The sequence below is a fragment of the Bombus affinis genome, chromosome 15, assembly GCF_024516045.1.
Source record: "Bombus affinis isolate iyBomAffi1 chromosome 15, iyBomAffi1.2, whole genome shotgun sequence".
Classification (NCBI taxonomy): Eukaryota; Metazoa; Arthropoda; class Insecta; order Hymenoptera; family Apidae; genus Bombus; species Bombus affinis.
In genome coordinates this window covers 5309981-5330551 of record NC_066358.1, presented here as the reverse complement: position 1 = coordinate 5330551, position 20571 = coordinate 5309981, and the positions used below count along the sequence as shown (strand labels likewise).

Sequence of the window (20571 nt, the reverse complement as noted above, 5' to 3'; positions counted from 1 at the left end):
TTGTGCGGGGGGTTAATTTGAATTCGGCAGCCGGCCTCCGGGCTCACGTGTATGAGCGGGCACGCGAACTCTCAAAGAAGGCAAAAAGTCCTGCCTCGTGGTACTACGAAACTAATTAAATTACAAATTTCATTTGAACTGTGTAATCGAATCAACCTGCACGCGCCTCGTTTGCTCTCAACGTTGTGTTCCCTTCTTTTCTTTTTTCCTCATTTTTCTGCGTTTTCTCCTTCTGCCACGATCTTTTTGAAAGGATTAAATGTCAGATGGTCCCACAAATTGAATAGAAGACTGGAAGTTCTTCGCGAATCCAGAAATTTCTTACGAAGTTGCTTGAAAATGCTGTCGCGAGAGAAATTCTACGCAGGGTAGATGTTCTCGAAAGCGGTATTTTAAGCTCATAGTGTACTACAGTTTTATTTGTTCGCCGTTTAAAAAGTCCCAGTTTAGAGTAGAGTATTACTTACACTTAGTATTCCTTTTATGAGCAGTAAATATTTTGACGTTCAAAATATGGACAATTAATTAATAACTTGTATATTAATAATTACGATTTGCAACAATCCCAATATACTTACGACTGATCATCTAATAATTCGTCAGAGCTTTTGGTTATGACTAGATGACCTAGTCTGACTTGTTCGTCGCATTCTACTTACATAGTCGCGTTTCTGATGCTCAAACAGTATTTTTGTTCTAGGGAATTCATTTTCAAACAAACGTACAAATAAATTCGTACTGTTTCTTTGTCTTTACATAAACCAAAGTTCTGATTCAGTAATAAAATTTTGCTCTACGCATAATTATTTATATGTTATTCTCCGTTAAATTGAATCGAATAAAAATAATCCTATTTTATCTCAGAGAAATAAACTAAAAAAAAAAAAAAATTGACGTATAAAGACAGAAGAGAACGTTGATCTATATCGAAGCGTTTTGAATATGTATAGATTTTAAACCCGCTGACAACAATTCGTCAATCGCTGAAACAGGTTCGGTGCTTCAAAATTGCCGCACGCACGCATCAGACGACTAAACAACGAACAATTTGACGGGAATTTCGATAATATCTGTCAGTGCTATACGGCGGTGTGTCGCGTTCGCGAAGGAATACGTGACGGACGTTAATAAACGAATGCCGCGGGGCCGATCGCTTTAATTTCTCAGTTCAAATAATGACACTTTCGTTTTTATTATTGCAAGCTGCCGCGATGTATTATTATTTTCGAGCGAGAAAGCACGCTTAAGCAAAGGAAGATGCACCGCCGATAAAATCTATAATTGCGAGCCGGCTATTAATCGATGGCTCGAACTCGCTCGCTGGATTTGTCTCGCATTAAAAGCGCGCCCTTCTTTTTCTGCATCGGCTCGCATAGGTACGCAATAGGTATGCAATCGGAAACGCGGCATTACACACTCTGTGTCATTAGTTGATCGACTTTGCCGTGATCGTACACGCGTTTGACTAATTAATTTCCATCGATCGCCTCTGATACATTTGCCTTTTTACGCTACTGTCGTCTTCTGGAAAATTTTGCCCGAGTCAACCGATAATTATAACACGTGCTTCGAGGTTCTTAGACATTTCGTAGAAGTTGCCATAAAACTCGCCGATAACACGTTAAATGGAGTGTTTCAAGTTTGTAATTGTAGCATGCTTTTGCGGAACTTTTTACAAATGAATTTCATTTTCCTTCTTTCGACGTCTCTTGCATTCATGTAAATTGCCATAAACGTCTGTGATCCGCTACCACCGAGAAAAGCCTCTAAATAAGTACAAATACGTTACACGCTATTTCGCATATTTATCAGATTTTGGGAAAAAGACGGCGCGTATCATTCTCCGAGATAACTCTGGAACAATGGATAAAGTCAATGGTAGTGAGGACGAGGCATTGAGCAACGGCGGAACCGTGAAAGCACGAAACTCAGCATGAACGTCCTCGAACGGGACAAAATAATTGCACACGAGGGAAGAAGAGTGCGCAAGACGGATTAATCGAAATTTAATGGTCGCCGCTCAGTGGCTTCGAGCAAGAGAGCGGCCAGTCACGGTCATTGCCTTGGCCAGTTCGTTTGCTAATTAAATTCGATAAAATCAGGCGGATGACGTAGGCTGGAGCTCGATCGCGAAACGGTCCGGATGATCGAGGACAGACGGCCCTGGGACGAGGGTTAAACCAGAGAGGCGCAGCACCCCGCGCACCAAGGGGAACAGCTTGCGTTCGTCCTGTAATTATTATAATACGGCCAGTTAGCGGCCTCTCCGACGAGGAAATGTCTCTCTTGAGGCGTGACTTCTCGTTCGGGGGGATTTGCTCGTTTCGCTCAGCGCTATACTCGTCCTTTGGGAAACAGACGACTCTAGTCGAGTGTATTCGATCGATGGAATTGTCGGAAAATATCTGTGCCGTTAGCTGGAATCTAGAGACTTTGAGAAACTTTGAGGATCTTCCACCTATTGTTGCAAGTTTACCCTGTTACACGGACGTGGAATTTGTTCGAATGAAACTTGAACCATCTATAGCCTCTTTCGAAATGGTATATTTTCGATCGAAGTAATTGTTACACGATTCGATGCACTTTCTCCATCATTTATTTTCACGAAACTTGTTTAAACCAACGTTGTCCTTGCGACTTAATGCCATGTTGTTAACAGCACTGCTGTTCCAGACTTACGAGAATTATAAATGGCTTGAAAATTAAAAATGTAATCTACAAATTCTTCGCTTCAAGTTCAATACCTCGGCCAAAAACACAAACTGTCTGTATCGCGAAGGAAAATCTACAAACCTCGAATCTTCGACCCACTAATTTACATAGAAAGCCTTAGAAGAGTTTAGAAAATGTCGACTCTGTCATAGAAATCCGCTTAGGATAAAAAATTCTGCAATTAGAGATTCAAGCAAGATTTAACAAAATTCAAAAGGTATAATCCTCGAACATATCCGATTAAAAATAAGTGGTCGAGGGACAAGAAGCGTGCTCGCAGTATTTCTACGGTTTCCGGAGAGATCGTTCGAAGATTGTCCGAAGGGGAGGAGTTTGTTGGTCCGTCGGCGGAACGACAATCACAAATCATCGAGGACGATCATGAAATCGCGGAGCACGGAACATGGAAACAGGGAGACCGGTACAAATGACCCGGGATAATGTATTCCCACCTTCCGTATTTTGTCAGGCTCGTTTGCGGCCCGGGACGTTTCGGTTAGCTGAAAAATTATGGCGATCCATTCTAGTTAGAACCGCGAGCAAGGGGGACGCTGTTTCTTCGGATTCCCGCAGGCTCGCGGACCATCGATGATAATACTGTTTATCGCTTCGTTGCCAGCTGCATCGAATCTCCGATAGAAAATCCAACTTGCAATCCTCTGCAACTCTTTTTCATCGTGTTTCGATTTGTTCAAGAAATTTTATCAACTTGAAGTTGGTGCGACGACGTACGAGTCTCTGGTTATCACGAGCCATGCTGCTTATCAACTCTATGTAAATTAAGATACGAAGAGAAACAAAGATTAAGATTTTAATTTTATAAAATGTACGTAATTCAATGTTGGAATTCGTGAATTTCGTATCATGCGACACGACGCGAAAAGATACGTCGGCGAAAAAACTCGTGTTATCATTATCGTTAGCAGTCGGTGTCGGAGAATATGTGAAATTAAGTATGTAGCGGTATTGGTTTTAAGATAAAGAATGCATAACAAGCGCCATCAGGACTTTAAAATGTCGGCTCCTGGGCTAACATAATTATCATTTGGAATATTTTAAGAAAGTGGAACCCGAACAGTTGGACAGCCAAGAGGACCGGCAGCGAAGCGAACAAGCAAAATACATTATCCTTAGCTCGATTGAACCGCCACGAGCGACGAACAAACGAGTGTTTGCACAGGTTTTCGAGTGTTGGCACATCGCTTCCGAATGAACCACACCGCGCAGAAACTTATACCTATTATCCTTGCTGCGTCACTTCCAGCGCTCTTTCCAAACGTACATCTTCCTTCGATTATCGTATAAAGTAAACAGAATCAGCGTACGAAAAATTCAAAGAATTACAGCCTACTCATCGATTCACCAATCTAAGGAAAATTCAAAAGGAGAGTGAAAACCTCGGAGTAAATAGACAATTAACTTGCGAAAAGTACAAAATCGTCGTACTCGACGAGAGGTGACGGATCCAAGAAGACCGGCAATGGAAATAGAGGAAGTAGGATCGAGTTTTAAAAAGGGACGCGAAAAATCATAGAACGCTCAATAATTCACGGATCTATGAAAAATTCAAAGTAAACTGAAAGCGCACGAGGAAGGGAGCGGTGTTGGGGGACACCGTTAGCGGCTAATGGAGGCACAGATTAATCTTGGCCGCGAGGTTTTAATGCCGTGGCCAGGCCTAACGACGCCCAGCCCCGTTTACCCGGACGGGCCGAAAAATTTAATTCGGTTATGAAACTCATTAGGTAATGTAGAAAAGGCACACGAGCCGCAGCCCGAAGCACGGTGATAAATGACGATGTCGTGTCGCGAGGCAGTATATGCCTCGCCACCGACAGCTGCCCTCCGCCGCTGGACACCGTGCTATAGCCGCTTAGATAGAGACGACGGAATGCATTAATACAATTTGCCCTCGTATCTACAGCTGTACGCGCTAATTATAATGTGATTTGCCTTTCGAGTCCGGTCTTTCGTGCGTCCGCCTCCCTCGAATTTTAGTCTTACGTTCTGACTCCGCTTGTCTCAGGATCGAGATCACGATCTTAAAGAGGGGCCCGGTGCTACCCAGGGGTAGTTGCAGATCGTTGTGGGTTTTAGATCGGAGATAGTAATCGTTCTGGTCCAATTAGAACCTTTTCGGTTGAGGTTGAGCGAACGAGGCACTTTGAAAAGTTCGCGGTTTGTACACGAGTGCAGGAAAGTGATCGAACACTTGTAGACAATTTCCATGAATATATATCGTTATGTGCTCGTAACACGTTGAACAGTTTGCCACTGTTGCGAGACACGATCATTAGGTAGATCGACGTGTAATATTAATCAAAAGATTGGAATTATTACAGGTATTTTCTGTAGATTACATAGAATTTGTTAAAAATTCACCTACGATTTATACGTTGTGTCCGGGGAAAGTTTTTCGTGAAATATCTCGTTAATGTAAAAGATGATTGTGGTGATTAACTTTGAATTATTAATAAAATTAGTAGATCCAGATATAATTGGAATAATAGTTTCCAATTTTTTAACAATAGCTTGTATAGTGTGTTCACGAGCTCAACGTTTGACGTTGAAACCATGAATCCATGATGAAACAGATAACGTTCCGAACAAATATTCTATCAATATAGATAGGAAAAATGTAAAAAGTTGAATCGAAGTATATCTTTCATCCGAATCTGGTCTGCTGAAACCTTCATATATTCTCAACATTAAAACAGTTTCTTGCTGGTCAGAGATTTTTGTCAGACGATAAACTGACAGGTATTTTATATTAAAAAATAAAACATAATTTAAGGCCTCAAGGTTGTATACTTACATACATTGTTACATGCTTACGTTTTCAAGTCAAGTCATCGGCGGTTAAATATTCCTCGTTTAACGAGCTATTCAGGGAAGAGACTCTATCTCGGTAGATTGATCGCGTTTCCAAGCATAATCAGCTTTTTACAAAGTAATTCGCGTCGCTCGATTACCATAAAATCTAGCAACTCGGTGGATTTAGTAGCAGCCTAAGGCTTTAAAATATTTTTAAAACATCCTGACACCGCGTTATTTATCGACTCTCTCTCTATCGTTCGTGTTTCTACACGTAAGTCACTCGCGTGGCCTACTTCGTTTATTATTACCACAGGCTCTGGAAAGCTCGACTATTATATTAGCGGAAAAAGTCGCGCTGTGAACGTCCCTCGTTTTTTAAGGCTAACATTCTCGAAATGCTGAGATGTGATAGCAACGAGAAGCCCGAGTTAAAGTTGAAAGAAATATGGATTATAGGCCAAACGATAACCAATGACGACCACGTCGACGATGATGATACACGACCGTGTCTGTGTGCGCCGTGTTTCCGCTACAAGATTGCGGCTTAAATCACCTTGACACGAGTCCATTGGCATTAAGAACTGCTTTCCTGCGATTCTTTTTTACTGTGTACTCGCCCGCGAGAGTCTCCTCTCGAATTTTCCCCGTTTTTTGATTACAAAAAAAAAAAAGAAACACTCAAAATCGCGATACAAATGTCCACAGGATATCTTTCCGAAAGAGAAAATTTAAGTCGTTCGGTTTTCTCCAATGATAAAACCGCGTCGAAGGAAAAATGGAGCTTCCGTGAGTTCTACGGATCTTGTCTAGACGAAAGTTAATTTCTAAGAATTTTAAAACTTCAAGAATCCTCGTATCGTGTAATTGTCCACGGAATAATTTTTCATCTTCGCCGTTTCTCCCGTAAAATTTACAGCTCTTCTGCCGAGAACAAAATTTTATCGGAACGAAAAAGATCATTTTTGACGGTCTCGGAATTCTCAAAATTCAGCTATCACGGAACAAGTTTACGAATAAGAAATTTATGCTTCCTACGATAAAATTCGATGCTCTTTTCCGTATATAGAATTTTGTCTGGAGAAAAGTCTATTTCGAAAAATAACATTTCCTTGGAATTCGAACGATATTTGTATGGTTATATTTCTCAGATACCGACTGAGCGTGGTGTAATTGATTGTATTAGGTTGTCCGGAAAGTGTCTTTCTATCGCAAGCGTGTTTTTTACAACAGTGCACCTTCGTACAAACGTGAAACCAAGTCTGTGAAATGTCACGGTGTTTATCCTAACAACACAAAATGGATCGTACGTAATTCAGCAAAATAATATAAAATAAAAGCCGTTGTGCGTCTATTATTTCTTCATAAAATGAAAGAAAGTAGAAGAAGTTCTCGGGCAACCTAATAATAATCGAAGTCGAGGCGTTCACAGGATAGTACGATGAAACAGAAAGTTTCTGATTGAGAGAGGACGAGAGAGGGAGAAAAAGAGGGAGAGACAACGCGATTCACGGTCCGCGAATAATTCGCTGTTAGCGAGCTAATTAACAATAGATACAAATTGGCACGTTAGTCGCGTTTATGACACACGCGCATGTCGTGCCGCGTGCACATTTCCTCCCGCGACGTGTAATCATTCGTAATTGCACCGGGTACGTGGTCCTGTTGCTGGCTATCCGCTCTAATGCCACGGCGAATATCAATCCGCTTTGTCATCAGCCCAGAATTTTTCCCTTTCAACTCCATACGCTTCGATCAAATCTTTTACGAAACATCAGAGATTAACGTCTTTGCCAATACGATGTTACGTGAAACTGTACGTTCGCGCAACTTTTGCTTGCCACAAAGTGAAATATCGAAGATCGAATCTGTGTTATTTCGTCTTCAGGAGATTCATGAAGCTTATCAGTAAGTACTAGATCAGTTAATCTCTTCGTAGCAGATATTCGTACCAAATAGACCAGACTTTTATGCAAATTTATGATTCCTATTAGACCGTGGATTTTTACGAATACAATTAAAACACGAAGAATTTAGAACTCTCGTCTACACCATGCTATTTTCAAAATATTTAAATATCATTCATCCTTCGAACAATTAACTTAATTAAAACACGAAGTATTTAGAACTCTCGTCTACACCATGCTATTTTCAAAATATTTAAATATCATTCATCCTTCGAACAATTATCTTTATCGTTAAAGATATTAGCTAAATAAGTAACTGTAGAGGTTTATGCAAATTGATATTGTAATCAGACTGGGAATTTTTATGGAAATTTTAATTGATACAATAATACCATTCGTAATGGCATTCTGCAAATCGTACCAAACGACTATTACGCTTTAAATATTTCCTACGTTTCCACGTTTTCCATGCGTTCTGTGCACGTTTGCATCTTTAATAGACCATAGCCATCAACGAGGGATCTACTTGTAATGAAATACAAGACAATACAAATACATAGTCGAAAGTTGGAACGAACGTAGAGAGACGTTGAGAGAGTGCGTTTCAGCCCCTTTGAAAAGGGGTTGTCGGACGTTTGAGACACGTCGAGTCCCGAAATGAAAATATAAATTTCCACATACGTATGGTTTATTAGAGTTCCTGTCTAAGGATAACAGTCTAGCCGGGCAGAGGGTCCGTTTCGTTGCGTAATGAGAGATTTTATCGCGGTTACAGGGATAGGGCGGGGCAACCGCACTCATGCATTATCACCCCACTTCTGTCTGACGGATTACTTTATACGGTCACTGTACATAGAGAGAGGCGGCAGGGGCCGGTCGCGAGCGGCCGTGTATCGTGGCGTCGAGCACTAAAGAGCGCTTGCGAAACTACTCTCTTCCTCGGCTGTGCTGCTGCTGGCTCGTCGCCTCGATAAAAACTGTCGGCGTCTGGCTCTGCCCGACGAGCGATATCAGATCGTGTATACGCGCCGAATATACCCCGCCGCGGACGCAATTTCTTTTCGCTTCGCTCTGACGGTTCGCGCCCGATGCGATTCGGGGGTTGAATACGTGCGTATACGTTGTTCCACGGACTCAAGAAAATCGGAATATCGACGTATCGTTATTGATTTTTAAAGGCTTTGGTTTTGAAGGTAAATCGTGTAAGAGAACTTTTACAACCCGAGGAATATATATATGTATAGATAGATAAAATTCGCTGAAATAACTCTATCGAGACTGAAATTAGAAAGCTTCGACGATGTTTCGCGTATACGTATCTCTTGTAACTGTTCGTTGCTTTTGAATCGAGGAAATTTCAATATTCACATAGTTTTGTTAATTTTCAGAATCATTGATTTCGAATATATTGCACGGCTGAAGAATGAAAAAAAATCGAAGAAACGCATTTTCTTTCGCTCGGTTTTGACAGAGCTTGCACCTTCTATGATTGGGCGAGAGGGGGAGGGGGGCTGAATACCCTGAAAAGAGCAGTATTCTTCGTCGAACAGTTGTAGAAGTAATGTTTCTTTCAAAGAAAAGTACAGAACGGTTTCTCGTATATCTGTCAGACCAACCACGAACTCCAAAGAATTAAAAATAAAATTCGAAGCGCTCGATCGTCGAATAAAGAAACACTGGAAACCACACTCTCAATCTACGAACATGGAAGGATGGTTTCGTATTACGTGGATTTCTATGGTTTGCAGGATTCGAAAGGGGACAGGAGCACAAAGGAGCGGCCGGGTAATTACCCAATTGGTCGTTGCTTTATAAATCGTCGATCAGCAACGCGAACGTATGTACGATCGCTCGTTACGACCGGCTAATAATCTCTCTTCATGGCTATTATCGTCCGACAGAGGCAGACCGCGAATTAACTTCGTTTCCTCCAGTTTCTGCCATCCAGCTACGCCGGAAAGTTGGTTGCTTCTCTCTTTCCTTATATCTTTTCCTTTTTCATCCGCGCGAAATCGCGTCCCTTTCGACCGTACCGCGATTTCCGCTCCGGTAACGCGCACCGGACGCGAAAGAATCGAAATCGCGGCCTAATTATTTCCACGAACCGGAGCCAGCGGTTCGCGTGAACCATCAAAGACCACGTTGCTAAGTCCTGGCGCAATCACCTGCCAGAAATCTAAACACCCTTCTTGGGAATCAATTATCCTCCTCTTATTAATTATCGCGATTGTTGTTGATTGAGTGGTTTGTGTATCGACAACAATTGCTTAATCTTCCTGCACGATGTAGATGGAATAATTCGATACAGTCGAGTAAATTACGAAGGGTGTTAAGTATCAGTTTGGAAAACTTTCGAGGTGTGATTCAACCCTTTAAATACAGCTATTCGTTGATAGACGATGGAGGAAAGATTTCGTGGAATTTCCGAATAATTTTACTTGTAACTTCAAAAAATGTTTTCCGTGTTTTTCTTCGCTAATGGTAGGGGTCGTGGAAATGCTCCTACGTGGAACGTGTTAGCCGAGCATTAACTAAAATTTCGTTGCAATAAACGCAGTTGGGATAAATGGAGTTCTACTGTGCTTTCAATGTCTAGTTGAGCAAAGCCGTGCCGCGAGGTCGGATAGGCCCGCGAGCAAAACAGATCACGGACTTTAGAACGGGCAATTAAAACGTTCGAGGAGCCTATAGATCCGCGGTCGAGATAAATAATGGCCGAAGAGTATGGCGGAGGAACGGCGGCAGCGAAAGGTCACGACACTATGGAACGCTCGCTGCGGAGGTAATTGGTTCGCGTGGGGAGGAAGAATACGCGATAATTGGCCGGGATAAGGGGATTACGAGGTTCCCGGGTAAAAACGCCGAGGATCGGTGGTTTTTCAGAAAGCTGCCAGGGACCGATCGAAAAAAGACTTTTTCGCGGTTCTTACCCGACGAAAACCACTTCGTCTCGCTGCTTATCGCGCGCCAGCCATTCGTTTTCGCGACATAATCAACCGAGAATTGTGGCGAGCGTGTGTTAGTGCGCGTGCCTCGCGCCTAATCTTTCATATTCGTTCGCCCCGCCAGGAATCTTGAAGGACGATGGCGACTTCTGTGTCCCTCGGTTGGCGTGCGATTCGCTTCCGCTCTTATTATTTGTCGAAGCTTTAGACCCTGAGGCCAGCTGTTAGATGATCGATCACCGGGTTTTTGGAAGAAAGGCAACGTGTTTGTAAATGCATTTAGCATTAGGAAGGAAGTCGTTGGGGGTTGCTAAAATGGGGTAAAATTTTCGGCTGGTTTCCTGTGAAATTGAATTGCTCGAAGAAATTGAAATTCCGATGGGCAATGCAAAAGCGAGAGAAGGAGTTCTTCGTCACAGTTAGAAACATTAATACCAGCTGGTTCAGTTTGTCCAGTCGAGAAATCGCTAAAAATTCGAGAGTATAATTTTTCAGTTCGAAGGGGAGACGTGCGTCGTTTTGTATTTTCTTTGAAACGACAGCCGATTGTTTTATGTTATATATTTAAAAAAAAAAACAGAAGTGACAGGGAAATTTCTATATCAAGTCTGCAACAAGTATATTTTACTCTACCTCGAGTGCATTCGACTACTTCAAGTGGAATTTACGTTTCGAGTCATCAGATTTGTTTCAAACGCGCTTCAAAGAAGCATCTACGTTCTACTTGTCGTGTATCATATTGATTTCTCGAAGATTTAAACAATTTTGAAAATGGATATTCGATATTTTAAAGCACTTAAAAGACGTGTACTTAACCCCAAGTATATCGTTAATTTCTCATTTTGGGAAAAGAAACTACAGCTATCGAAAGATACGTTGCCTGATTAGTTCGTTTTACGTCTATTTGCTGTTCTTATTTAGACATATAGTCCAAATAAAGTTTCCAACAGACAAGGTATTCCTGTTCCTTCGTCAGGATGACGGTGCGTTTCACGCAGGCCGACTCGTCCCGGCTCGGGCTAAGTGAATGGTTAAGTAAGTGATTATCTCCTTGAGCGTATAATCGATCGATGATTAATGGGATCGGCGTTGTCGGATGCGATTCCAATTAGGAAGCGTCCACGGCGATCAACGCGTCGATACGCGTGCCGCCGCTTGATTGTTTCAGTCCACGTGGCCCATGCGATGGGCGTGCCAACGGACCATTTTTAATTTCCTCCGTCACTTTTGCCAAATCGAACCATTCTGTCATTTTATTACCAGCGATAGCCATCCTGTTTAATATATCCAATTATAGAAGCATTCTAACCGGTTTAAGCAGGAGCTTCCATAATCACAACCTAACAAATAACAAATTAAATTTCTATTGACTCTATGTGCCACATAATTCACTCTTCTAAAATCCTATTCTTTAATATTTTGAATATGGAAGATACGTATTCTCTTCTTGTTTCTTTTCTGTAGTATTAATCACATTTGATACTAACTACCTTTAACCATTGTATCAATGTAATTGACTTTTACGTACAATCAGATACAGCTAATGGAGATGCAAGACTTTCGAACGAAGTGTTACCCCAAATTGTTAGGACTAAATTCTACTAAATACTAAATTCCTATCGAGCTATAAATCCTATGAATTATAAAATATAGACGAATGCAAATTAAACAAAAGAATAACATTGCAAGTAAGAGATTCTTAAGTAAAACTGTTGTACCCGGATGATTGACAATTGCGTACATCGACGAATTAACTCGTCTTCCTTTTCATCGCAATATCGAAGAAACTTCAAACAAAAGAACTCCCATAAAACGTCCTCTCGACAGCATCTGCTTTCTGTAGAAAATTGGACGACAAACGAATGATGGACACGTCCACACCCCATAGTCAACAGCTTGACTAATTCAATTGCCGTCACCTTTGGCTCGGTAAGCGTGTCAGACTCGAAATGTAGCCTAAATCGTTCGGCAAACAAGCATGACGAGTAAACTTTCGCTCCCTCGTGTGTAAGATCGTGTTTCACGCGTTTCGAAGCGTGCACACGAAGAGATTCACGCGTCCATGAAGGGCCGTACGCCATCGCTCCGGTTCGCGCATTCCGATTGGCCTCTGGCTACTTTTCATTCCGTCGTTTCCGGTCCAGTCCGTCGGCCTCCTCGCGAGTCGACCTTGCGCGAGGAAGTGCAATTATTAACACGGATCTCACGGACTCATCGCCGTGCCAATCTCTCGTTGTTCCACGGATTGATCCTAATCTACGGATGCTTTTCTTTATTTCACGTTTCTTTCAGTTGCGTTGTTTCGCGCAGTTTCCGTGACGTCCACGACACCTTTCTTCCGGCGACACATAGAACGAGCCTTCCCACGAGAGTCGCTCGAACACGATCATCTCCGACGATACCGCGCTCTTTTCTAACTCTCCTTTGCCGCAAATAAACGCGTAATGAGTCGAATCGAACGCATCCTCGACTTTCGACATCTGGTTTGTGAACTTGAAGTAAAAGTAGCGAACCGCGACGAACGTGGAGCGAGAGTTTTGCAATGCTGCCGTGCTCCTTTTAAATAAGGTTTTTCGTGAAAAATTTTTAGGGTAATTCGAACGCGGCGCAGCCCTATATTTACTCCTATTTTAAAGATAAATTCAAAATTGAAATAAAGATAGTGGACTCTGATAGGTAGAATCGATATATGTCGACGTTCAAGCGCTTCTCTTGTGTATTAGTTGTGCTTTGTAATAGCGAATGTACATATTTTCTAACATTTCATACTTTTTAATTTGATAAAACTGCACCCTCTAATTGAAATAAAATTCCAATTCCCTCTCATTACACGGAAATGTATCGTACGAAAAACGCGTCCTCGAGTCTCGATATTTTCGAAATGAACTGCAAATTAAGATACAACGATATTCCATGACGGACACGGGCGTGAAATTTACGTTTGCTTTGCTTCCACATACACCTGTACGATCGTTTTCATACAAAGACCGTGGCGAAGAATTACACGTCGTCCATTCACATCGATTCGTTCCCTTTGAAATCAGTGGATCGTTCTGCAAATACTCTGGTGCACGGTCGTTTGACAGAGGAATTCTGTCGGAAACGCGAAGAGTCATCGATCGGGGAAGCATTAGCCACGGTCATTAGCCGTAGACGGAATGAAAGAGCATTGAAAATCGAATTGTCGTTAGGGTAAATAAAGCGAACGCAGCATCGTATCCTGCGGTACGCCGTTATCCCAACGGCCATCCTAAATGGGATCCTGTCCCAGAGGGTCGCGTGGCAGAACGCGGCCGCTTCACGACATTGCGTGCCACTATTTACGAGTGAACAACCTCCGTGTTGCTCATCCTTCCAGCACGTGTCATTCCTTCTCTCAAACGTTCCTTTTCGACAACTCCTTCCCGTTCCTCGCCAGGACAACCTGTTACTGCTCACCGTTTCATTGACTTTCCTATTCTGCTTCGCTAATGGCGAAAAGATTGAGATAATTTGCCGCAATTGAGGCTGAAATTATCGCTTAAAAATACGTATGAAATTGTTGGTAAAAATCGGAGCGATATTTTTAAATAATGTTTCTATATGTGAAATATTTCTATTCGTAAATGACGTTTCCGTATTTATAGTTGCGAAATTATTCGAGCATCTCGTGCCTCTAATAGTAGTCTAAGCAGTCTCGATACATTTTGAGTGGAAAAAGTTGAACTTTCCATTGCACATTCAATTCCTTGAAACGTTCTCTACACGCGGTAATCTGTGTTGAACATTTGCAAAGCAGGATTCCATCATCACCATTAAAGATTAAGAACATTGAAACGCAACGTAGGTGATTAATCTTGAGTCAGGTTCTTCCTGGACAGAGTGGCTGTCGTCAAGGAGTAGTAGGAGGATAGTACTAAGTAAGCACGATGAAAACTGGCCTGTAGGGTCGCGTGGCGCACGCGTGCTTCACTGGAGGAACATTGCGTGCACCTTTTTATGAGCGGCCATCGGCGAAGTCGCACATCTTTCATGCACGCATCGATACCCTTCGACGCTAAATGCTCCACGAGGAGGTTGTTCACTTTCGAAACGCATCGGCGCGGCGGACTCGTATCATCCGGCTCTCCGACCGGCGGAGCTCACAGGTGGTCTTGTTCTTATTCGTTACACGGTCCGCAACGACGACGACGCGGTGATACGACGTGGTGCTTTCACTTCACCTCGGCCTGGAACTCCTGAAATATCGTATTTTACCCGGCCGCGATCGGTTTCTTCGTGTAAATGATACGAAAATCGTGTGTCGACCTCAGGGTCCCCACATTGGCTGCGCGCGCGCGCCGTACCACAGGTTTCACTTCCACGTTCGAACCTCCCAGTGAATTGTTTTCGGTGCCCTAACAACAACAAGCGTCCGTTGGAATCGACGTGTTTAACCATACTGCGAACCTTGGATCCTTCATGTCTCAAGTCTCGTTCTAAGGAACAAAGAGGATTTGGAACGTTTCGAGAAGATCTAACACCTCATCGATACTTTTATATTTCGAGTTTGGTCTCGTTTTAAAGGACAGGAATATTTACGATATCTTTAGGAAAATTTAACATGGCGTTTCGTGTTTAACCTTGTTGCGATCCCCGGATTTTTATATTTCAAGCTTGGTCTTATTTTAACAAATAAAAAAGTGTACGTGTTTCATGAGAATTGAACATGAAAGTTAATTTCTAACCTTTTTTATATTCCAATATTGGTGTCATTTTAAGGAACAAATAGGATTTGTAACGTTCCAAGGAGATTTAACGTGAAATTTCACGTCATTGAATTTGACGTGCATATCGTACGTGTTATGTAAAACATTTGGAAATTCTATCGCTGCTGTAGTGAAACGCAACTGTCGTGATAATATCGGCAAAATTTGAAACAGAACCGAAAATGTATATACAAGTTAGAAAGTATTTATTACAAGACATATGTGCATATATTATAATAAAATTCTATACAGATGAACATTTTCCCCAGTTCCTAGATTCCATAGAACACATGATAATTTCAAACTCTTGGGTCGATAGCGGCGATTAGACGCATTTTACCAAGCTTATCACCCAAATACCCAACTATCTGTTACTCTTGTAAAATACAATAGTATTTTCCAAGATTAGAATGTTTTTTCGTCCACGACTTATCTTCTATTCGTCACCGTATAATCTCCTCTATCATAGTAATGTACTTGTTGTCGTAGCGTCTTGTTCTGACTCATCGTCGACATTCCCGAACCTATAATCATGCTAAACGTCAGTTTATTTCATCTTTATTTCGAGCGATTGCATTTTATCTCATCATGTACTCTTTATCTTCGTTCTTATCGTGCGAAAGTCAGTGGAGAAAGAGAAGAAGAGGAAGAGTGGACACGGCGATCGAACAACCCGAAAGCCTTCTTTATCTTCTCAAATCGAATCCTTCCGCTTGAGAGAAACGGACGGTTTCCACCGTTGAGGTGTCGTTGTTATCGGTGGCCTGTGTAATCCCCATCTTCGAATCGAATCCTTCCGCGAGAAAAAAAAAAGAAGAGAAGAGAGAAGGGGAACGAGTCATCCGAACGGCGAAAGTATCAAACGACGGAAGGAGATTAATGGAGAACGGTCGCGGAGAAGATCCGGCAATACGTGACAGGATGTGAGCGACACTTCCTTTTAAGCCCTATAATAAGCCGTCGATCTGTTGCCCGTTACACCTGCCGTACCCCTTTGCTTAACATGCACGCTATAATTGCAAAATGTACGAGAACCAGATCCTTGCGTTAAATAATATTCTGTCGAAGCCGCCGAATTTTTACGATTTTTTACTCTGCGAATTTCTCTTGTTGGTCGGATATTAAGTTTAATGTTAGAGATGAAATGTCGCACGACATGTATGTGTATCGTATAACGTTTGATTAGCATTAATACTATAAGGTTAAAGAGTGCATAATGTTACAGGAGATGATTTTTAGAGCGTTGCAGGTGAAAGTTTCGATTAAAACGAGTTAACAAAGCGCTAAATTGTTCTCTGTTGCAGTGGTGATGCACAAAGACAAGGAAGAGAATTCGCACCACGATTCGCATTACCGGGCGAGGGAATTGGCAGCGTTCGCTGCCTACGACCATCATCATCTCGATGGCGAAATGTTCCTGCAGGTGAGTTTTCTAAGACACCGGCTTCGAAGTCGACTCGATAAAAACAACTCACATAGCCTTAATATATTTTATCATTTACGAAGATACTGTACAAGAGCTCCTCGTATACGACGAATCCTTCAACGGTAGAAACTACGCTCTAACAAACGGAAGCAGTCTTCGACTCTTCCGCGATAGATGAGTTTCCCGATTACCCTCGATAGATTGGCTTTTATTCGGTCAAACGGCAAACGCAATTACAATGGACACGGTCCGTCTCAAACTACTGCTGTTTCGCTTCCTGCGTCTTCTCGTAATTGCGAAAACAACCCTTAAAATTGGCCACGAAATCCGCTAAAAACCCAACAGTCACCCGATCGCTGCGATTCGGTTGCTCACAGCGAGAGGCTGCAGAGAAAGAGGCGGGAGGACGGCCTCGGATGGAGGGAACGGGGCGAAATTAAATCATCGCCAGTGAGAGGAAAAGACAGGAAGAGGCGAAGGAGAGCAAGCGGGGGGGAGAGATATCCGGCTGATGAACCGGCTATGAAACCGAGGCGTACGAGGTGTCTATTCCTCCAAAGTATGGAAGGGTATATACACGGATTAATGGCGGTGTATCATGCGAGGCTATTACGTTCCCTTTCCTGCGTTTTAGCTGCACACACGGGAGAAACAGAGCGAGGGTGAGGCACCTAAGTGGGGGATACGATACCAAAGATACTGGTGGGGAACAGTGGAATACAGACGGTGGGGATAGAAACGATATTGCTCGCACGTACGAAGCGGTACCCGCGATCCCATGCGATCGAACGATTCCTGCCAGCATCTATAACGGCCGGTTATTAATTGCTCGCTGGTTAATTGCGTTACGTAGCTCGTGCCGCGAGCTGATCCCCGGACGGGACATTCTGACAGCTTGAAACGCTAGCTGCCGCCATTTTTCCACGCGTCCTCGCGACCTTTAGAAACCTAACAATGGGGTGTTTTTACAATTTTTAATGGTTTTTGTTCTTTGTGTCTGGCGTTTCTTTTTTTTTTCTGTTACAAAGAAAGAAAGAGAGAATCATTTGCGAAGTTGACTCTTTTAGTATAGATTAAAATGATAGATTAACAGGCTCGAAGAGATTAATCTACTGGGAATGACATTATAGTGTTTAACAAAGGGAAAGAAAGATGAACTGTTCTTACGTCAAAAGACGATGAATTAATAGAACGGTGTTTGGACTAGATTGGATTTTTTGTGCGATTTGTCTGGTAACACGGTAGATGTTATTGATGTTAACATATATTAATTGTTTCAATATTTGGCTACTCCTCGCACTATCTCACAATTTCCATCTAAATTCAAGCGGCACGAAGCAACCACGTAATCCGATCCTTCCCATCTAAATTCAAACAGCAATCCTCGGCAAAAGGAAGATGGCAAACCGAAGCTCGCAACATGGACTCAACATCGCCTCTTTAATTAACTAGAAACGTAGCTTCCAGACGCAAGACATTAAGAAAAGAAGAAAAGAAACGAAGAATCCGGTCTAATAACAGCGATCGGTTTGCCAAAGTAGCTTCTGCTTCAAAAGAGCATCGTATCCCCGTGTACAACACGAGAATCGGATAAAAGTTTCATCCATGAAACACTTTCAATAATTCCACGAGGTAGCAGAAATTAACCGTTGAGCCAGGCCTCGTATTTTCTCTAATTCGTGGAGTTCCTTGAACCTGTCCTTCCGAGGACTTCCCTCGGCCTCCTACGCCTTTCTTCTCCCCCTTCGCCATTGGTCGCTTCTGCCTCCTCCTCTTCTATACCCACGTTATACACCGTTTTGCCGATCCTCATAAAGTTCACGAAGCCCGACAGTAAATCCGGTTTATGACAAGCCGACCGCCACCACCGGACACTCACGAAATTACGGCTGAACGATCGAATTTTTATACTCCTCCTTACTACCAATTATAGTGTTTAGAGCAGGACCGCGCGACCGCAGGATCCAAAGATTTCTCGCTTCTTCCCGGTTCGAATTCCATACCCGTGCAATTAGCTAAGTCTACGTAATCATCACGTAGTAGCAGTCGATCTGGAAGTCATTTTCTGGAAAACATACTCGTACGTAGATATGCAACAGTTGTGTTTATCACCACCATTGGAGCAGGCTTGAGAAACTGCTATAGCGATTAAGTCGATAAATGGGAGAGCAAAGAGTAAAGCGTTATCGGATATTAGAATTTTTTAACCAGTTAGATTTTTTCCACGAGTATACTCGTCACGAAGAAATGACAATATTTCGTGTCACGACGAGCCCCGTTGGCGAGAGAATAGAAAAACAAAATAGTTGTTTCATTACTATTTAACTCCACGTTATAACAGCCACGTGTACTCTACATTTGACGACGTATACTCGTCACCGTTTACTTTTTGCGACACGTTTTACGTGCGCACTTTTCAAAGTTTTCAAAGAGATCGCGACGGCCAAACTGATTAAGAGTTTCTTCGGAATTAACGATCGTTTATTAGCCGCGATAAACGAGCTTGTAAGTAATTTGTTTCTTTGAGAATTTCGACGCTAAACGTACCGATCTGAACGACGAAATCGAGAAATACGCAAAAGGTGGAGTCGATCGATTCGATCTCAGAAATAAATAAATTGCGTGGACGCACCGCGTGCGTCAATATTGCCGAATCTATTGGAGATAGAACGAGAATAGGAAAATGATGGCATCTTCGTTTTATTTCGTTAAACCGTAAATTGCTCGTAATAGTTATTCGAGACGATTGAAACGAGGAGGTTGCGTAGCCGGAACGATAGAAAGGGTATCGTTGCATAATTTACGCGAGCAAAACCGAGTCCCTTGGAATATTTAAGGCAATTTCGCAGATAGCGATCGCGGCGGCTCGCGGAGATAGCGTGCAAACAGATACTTTCCCGGTGGATACTTACGATTTTCTCAACGGCCCGCGGATGCATTACTCGCGGCGAAGGTTTCCTAGCGCGAGACAGTTAGTGCGCGTTTTCCAACACTTTCGGCCGCGTTTTAACCGGCAGAATTTCTGCCGCGACGGGGCAACCCGTAAATCCGTCGGCTCGGTTTCGAACGCCTCTTCGCGAATTCCTCTTTCCCCTGTTCGTTGTTTTTCTTTTTTTTCACGAATTAAACGAGTTAAGTATGTAACGAGCCCGGCCCCGATATCTTTATGGCCGATCTCGATGAACAATTACTTATTAATAGTCGCGCTTAATGGGTCACGCGACCGTTTAATCACCGTAATAATCCTCCGTTGCATTTTTTCAGCCGATTTATGCTATCGAAATTGGAAGTCTAGTATTCCGAAATTTCGAAGATTGCCGCGCTAAAGCTCGAATTTTAGAGATTTGTCGCGTGTAATTTAATTTTAGAGAGCTTTAAGGTTCTTTAAAGCTCGTGCAAGCCTCTTTATACGACGACATGTTGCCTACTTGCAGATCTTGAACGGATGTCGACAGCATTCAGTCGCTCGTTTATTCTCTCTGTTCGTCCCATGTTACGTTTTTCAATGATCAACTTCGAGTCTTCTTGTTCGTTTATCTTTTTTCGTCGACAGTGACGATGAACGAAATTTAAAGTTCTGAGTATCGAGGGCTCAAACTTGTTACTCATTTCTCGAGCCAAGTTTTGCAACTCTGTGTCTACGATTTATAATTTCGGAAAGACTTAAAGACTCCTCGCAGTTAGAAATTCCAATCGTCGAAGGCTTTTATACTCTCACTACCAATCTGAAATTAACGTAGACGAAATTGGAAGTTGTAAAAATAGAATCTTCAAAGCCCGTAACGCTTCGTGAAACGAAATTTTAAAGTTACTCAATTTCACCTACTCAATCTCATTTCAACGAACTCGAGTGTATTTTCTAATCCTAAATCAACGTCGACTCTGTCAAATTCTTCGTTTATCCTGGCTCGTTAACAATGACGATCGACGGAGCCAAGTGCCTGAGATCTTACGGGGTCGAATATGGGCACCGTATCAACATTAATCAGACTGGTCCCGGAGCGGGTTGAAATCGCCGGGATAAACTAATAAAACACGCG

General features: G+C 42.5%; 2 protein-coding genes across 4 annotated transcripts in view; both read left to right on the top strand.

Annotated features, from left to right (window-relative positions):
• LOC126925042 (aryl hydrocarbon receptor protein 1) overlaps nt 1-20571 on the top strand; it is a 159929-nt gene that overhangs the window by 105270 nt on the left and 34088 nt on the right. For all 3 annotated transcript variants that reach the window (XM_050740191.1, XM_050740189.1, XM_050740188.1), the window contains exon 3: nt 16410-16528. In XM_050740191.1, coding sequence (XP_050596148.1) covers nt 16410-16528 — 119 coding nt within the window. The remainder of the gene's footprint in view (nt 1-16409; nt 16529-20571) is intronic.
• Nucleotides 1-20571, top strand: part of LOC126925044 (venom dipeptidyl peptidase 4) — a 512928-nt gene that overhangs the window by 468120 nt on the left and 24237 nt on the right. The gene's annotated exons all lie outside the window — the stretch shown is intronic.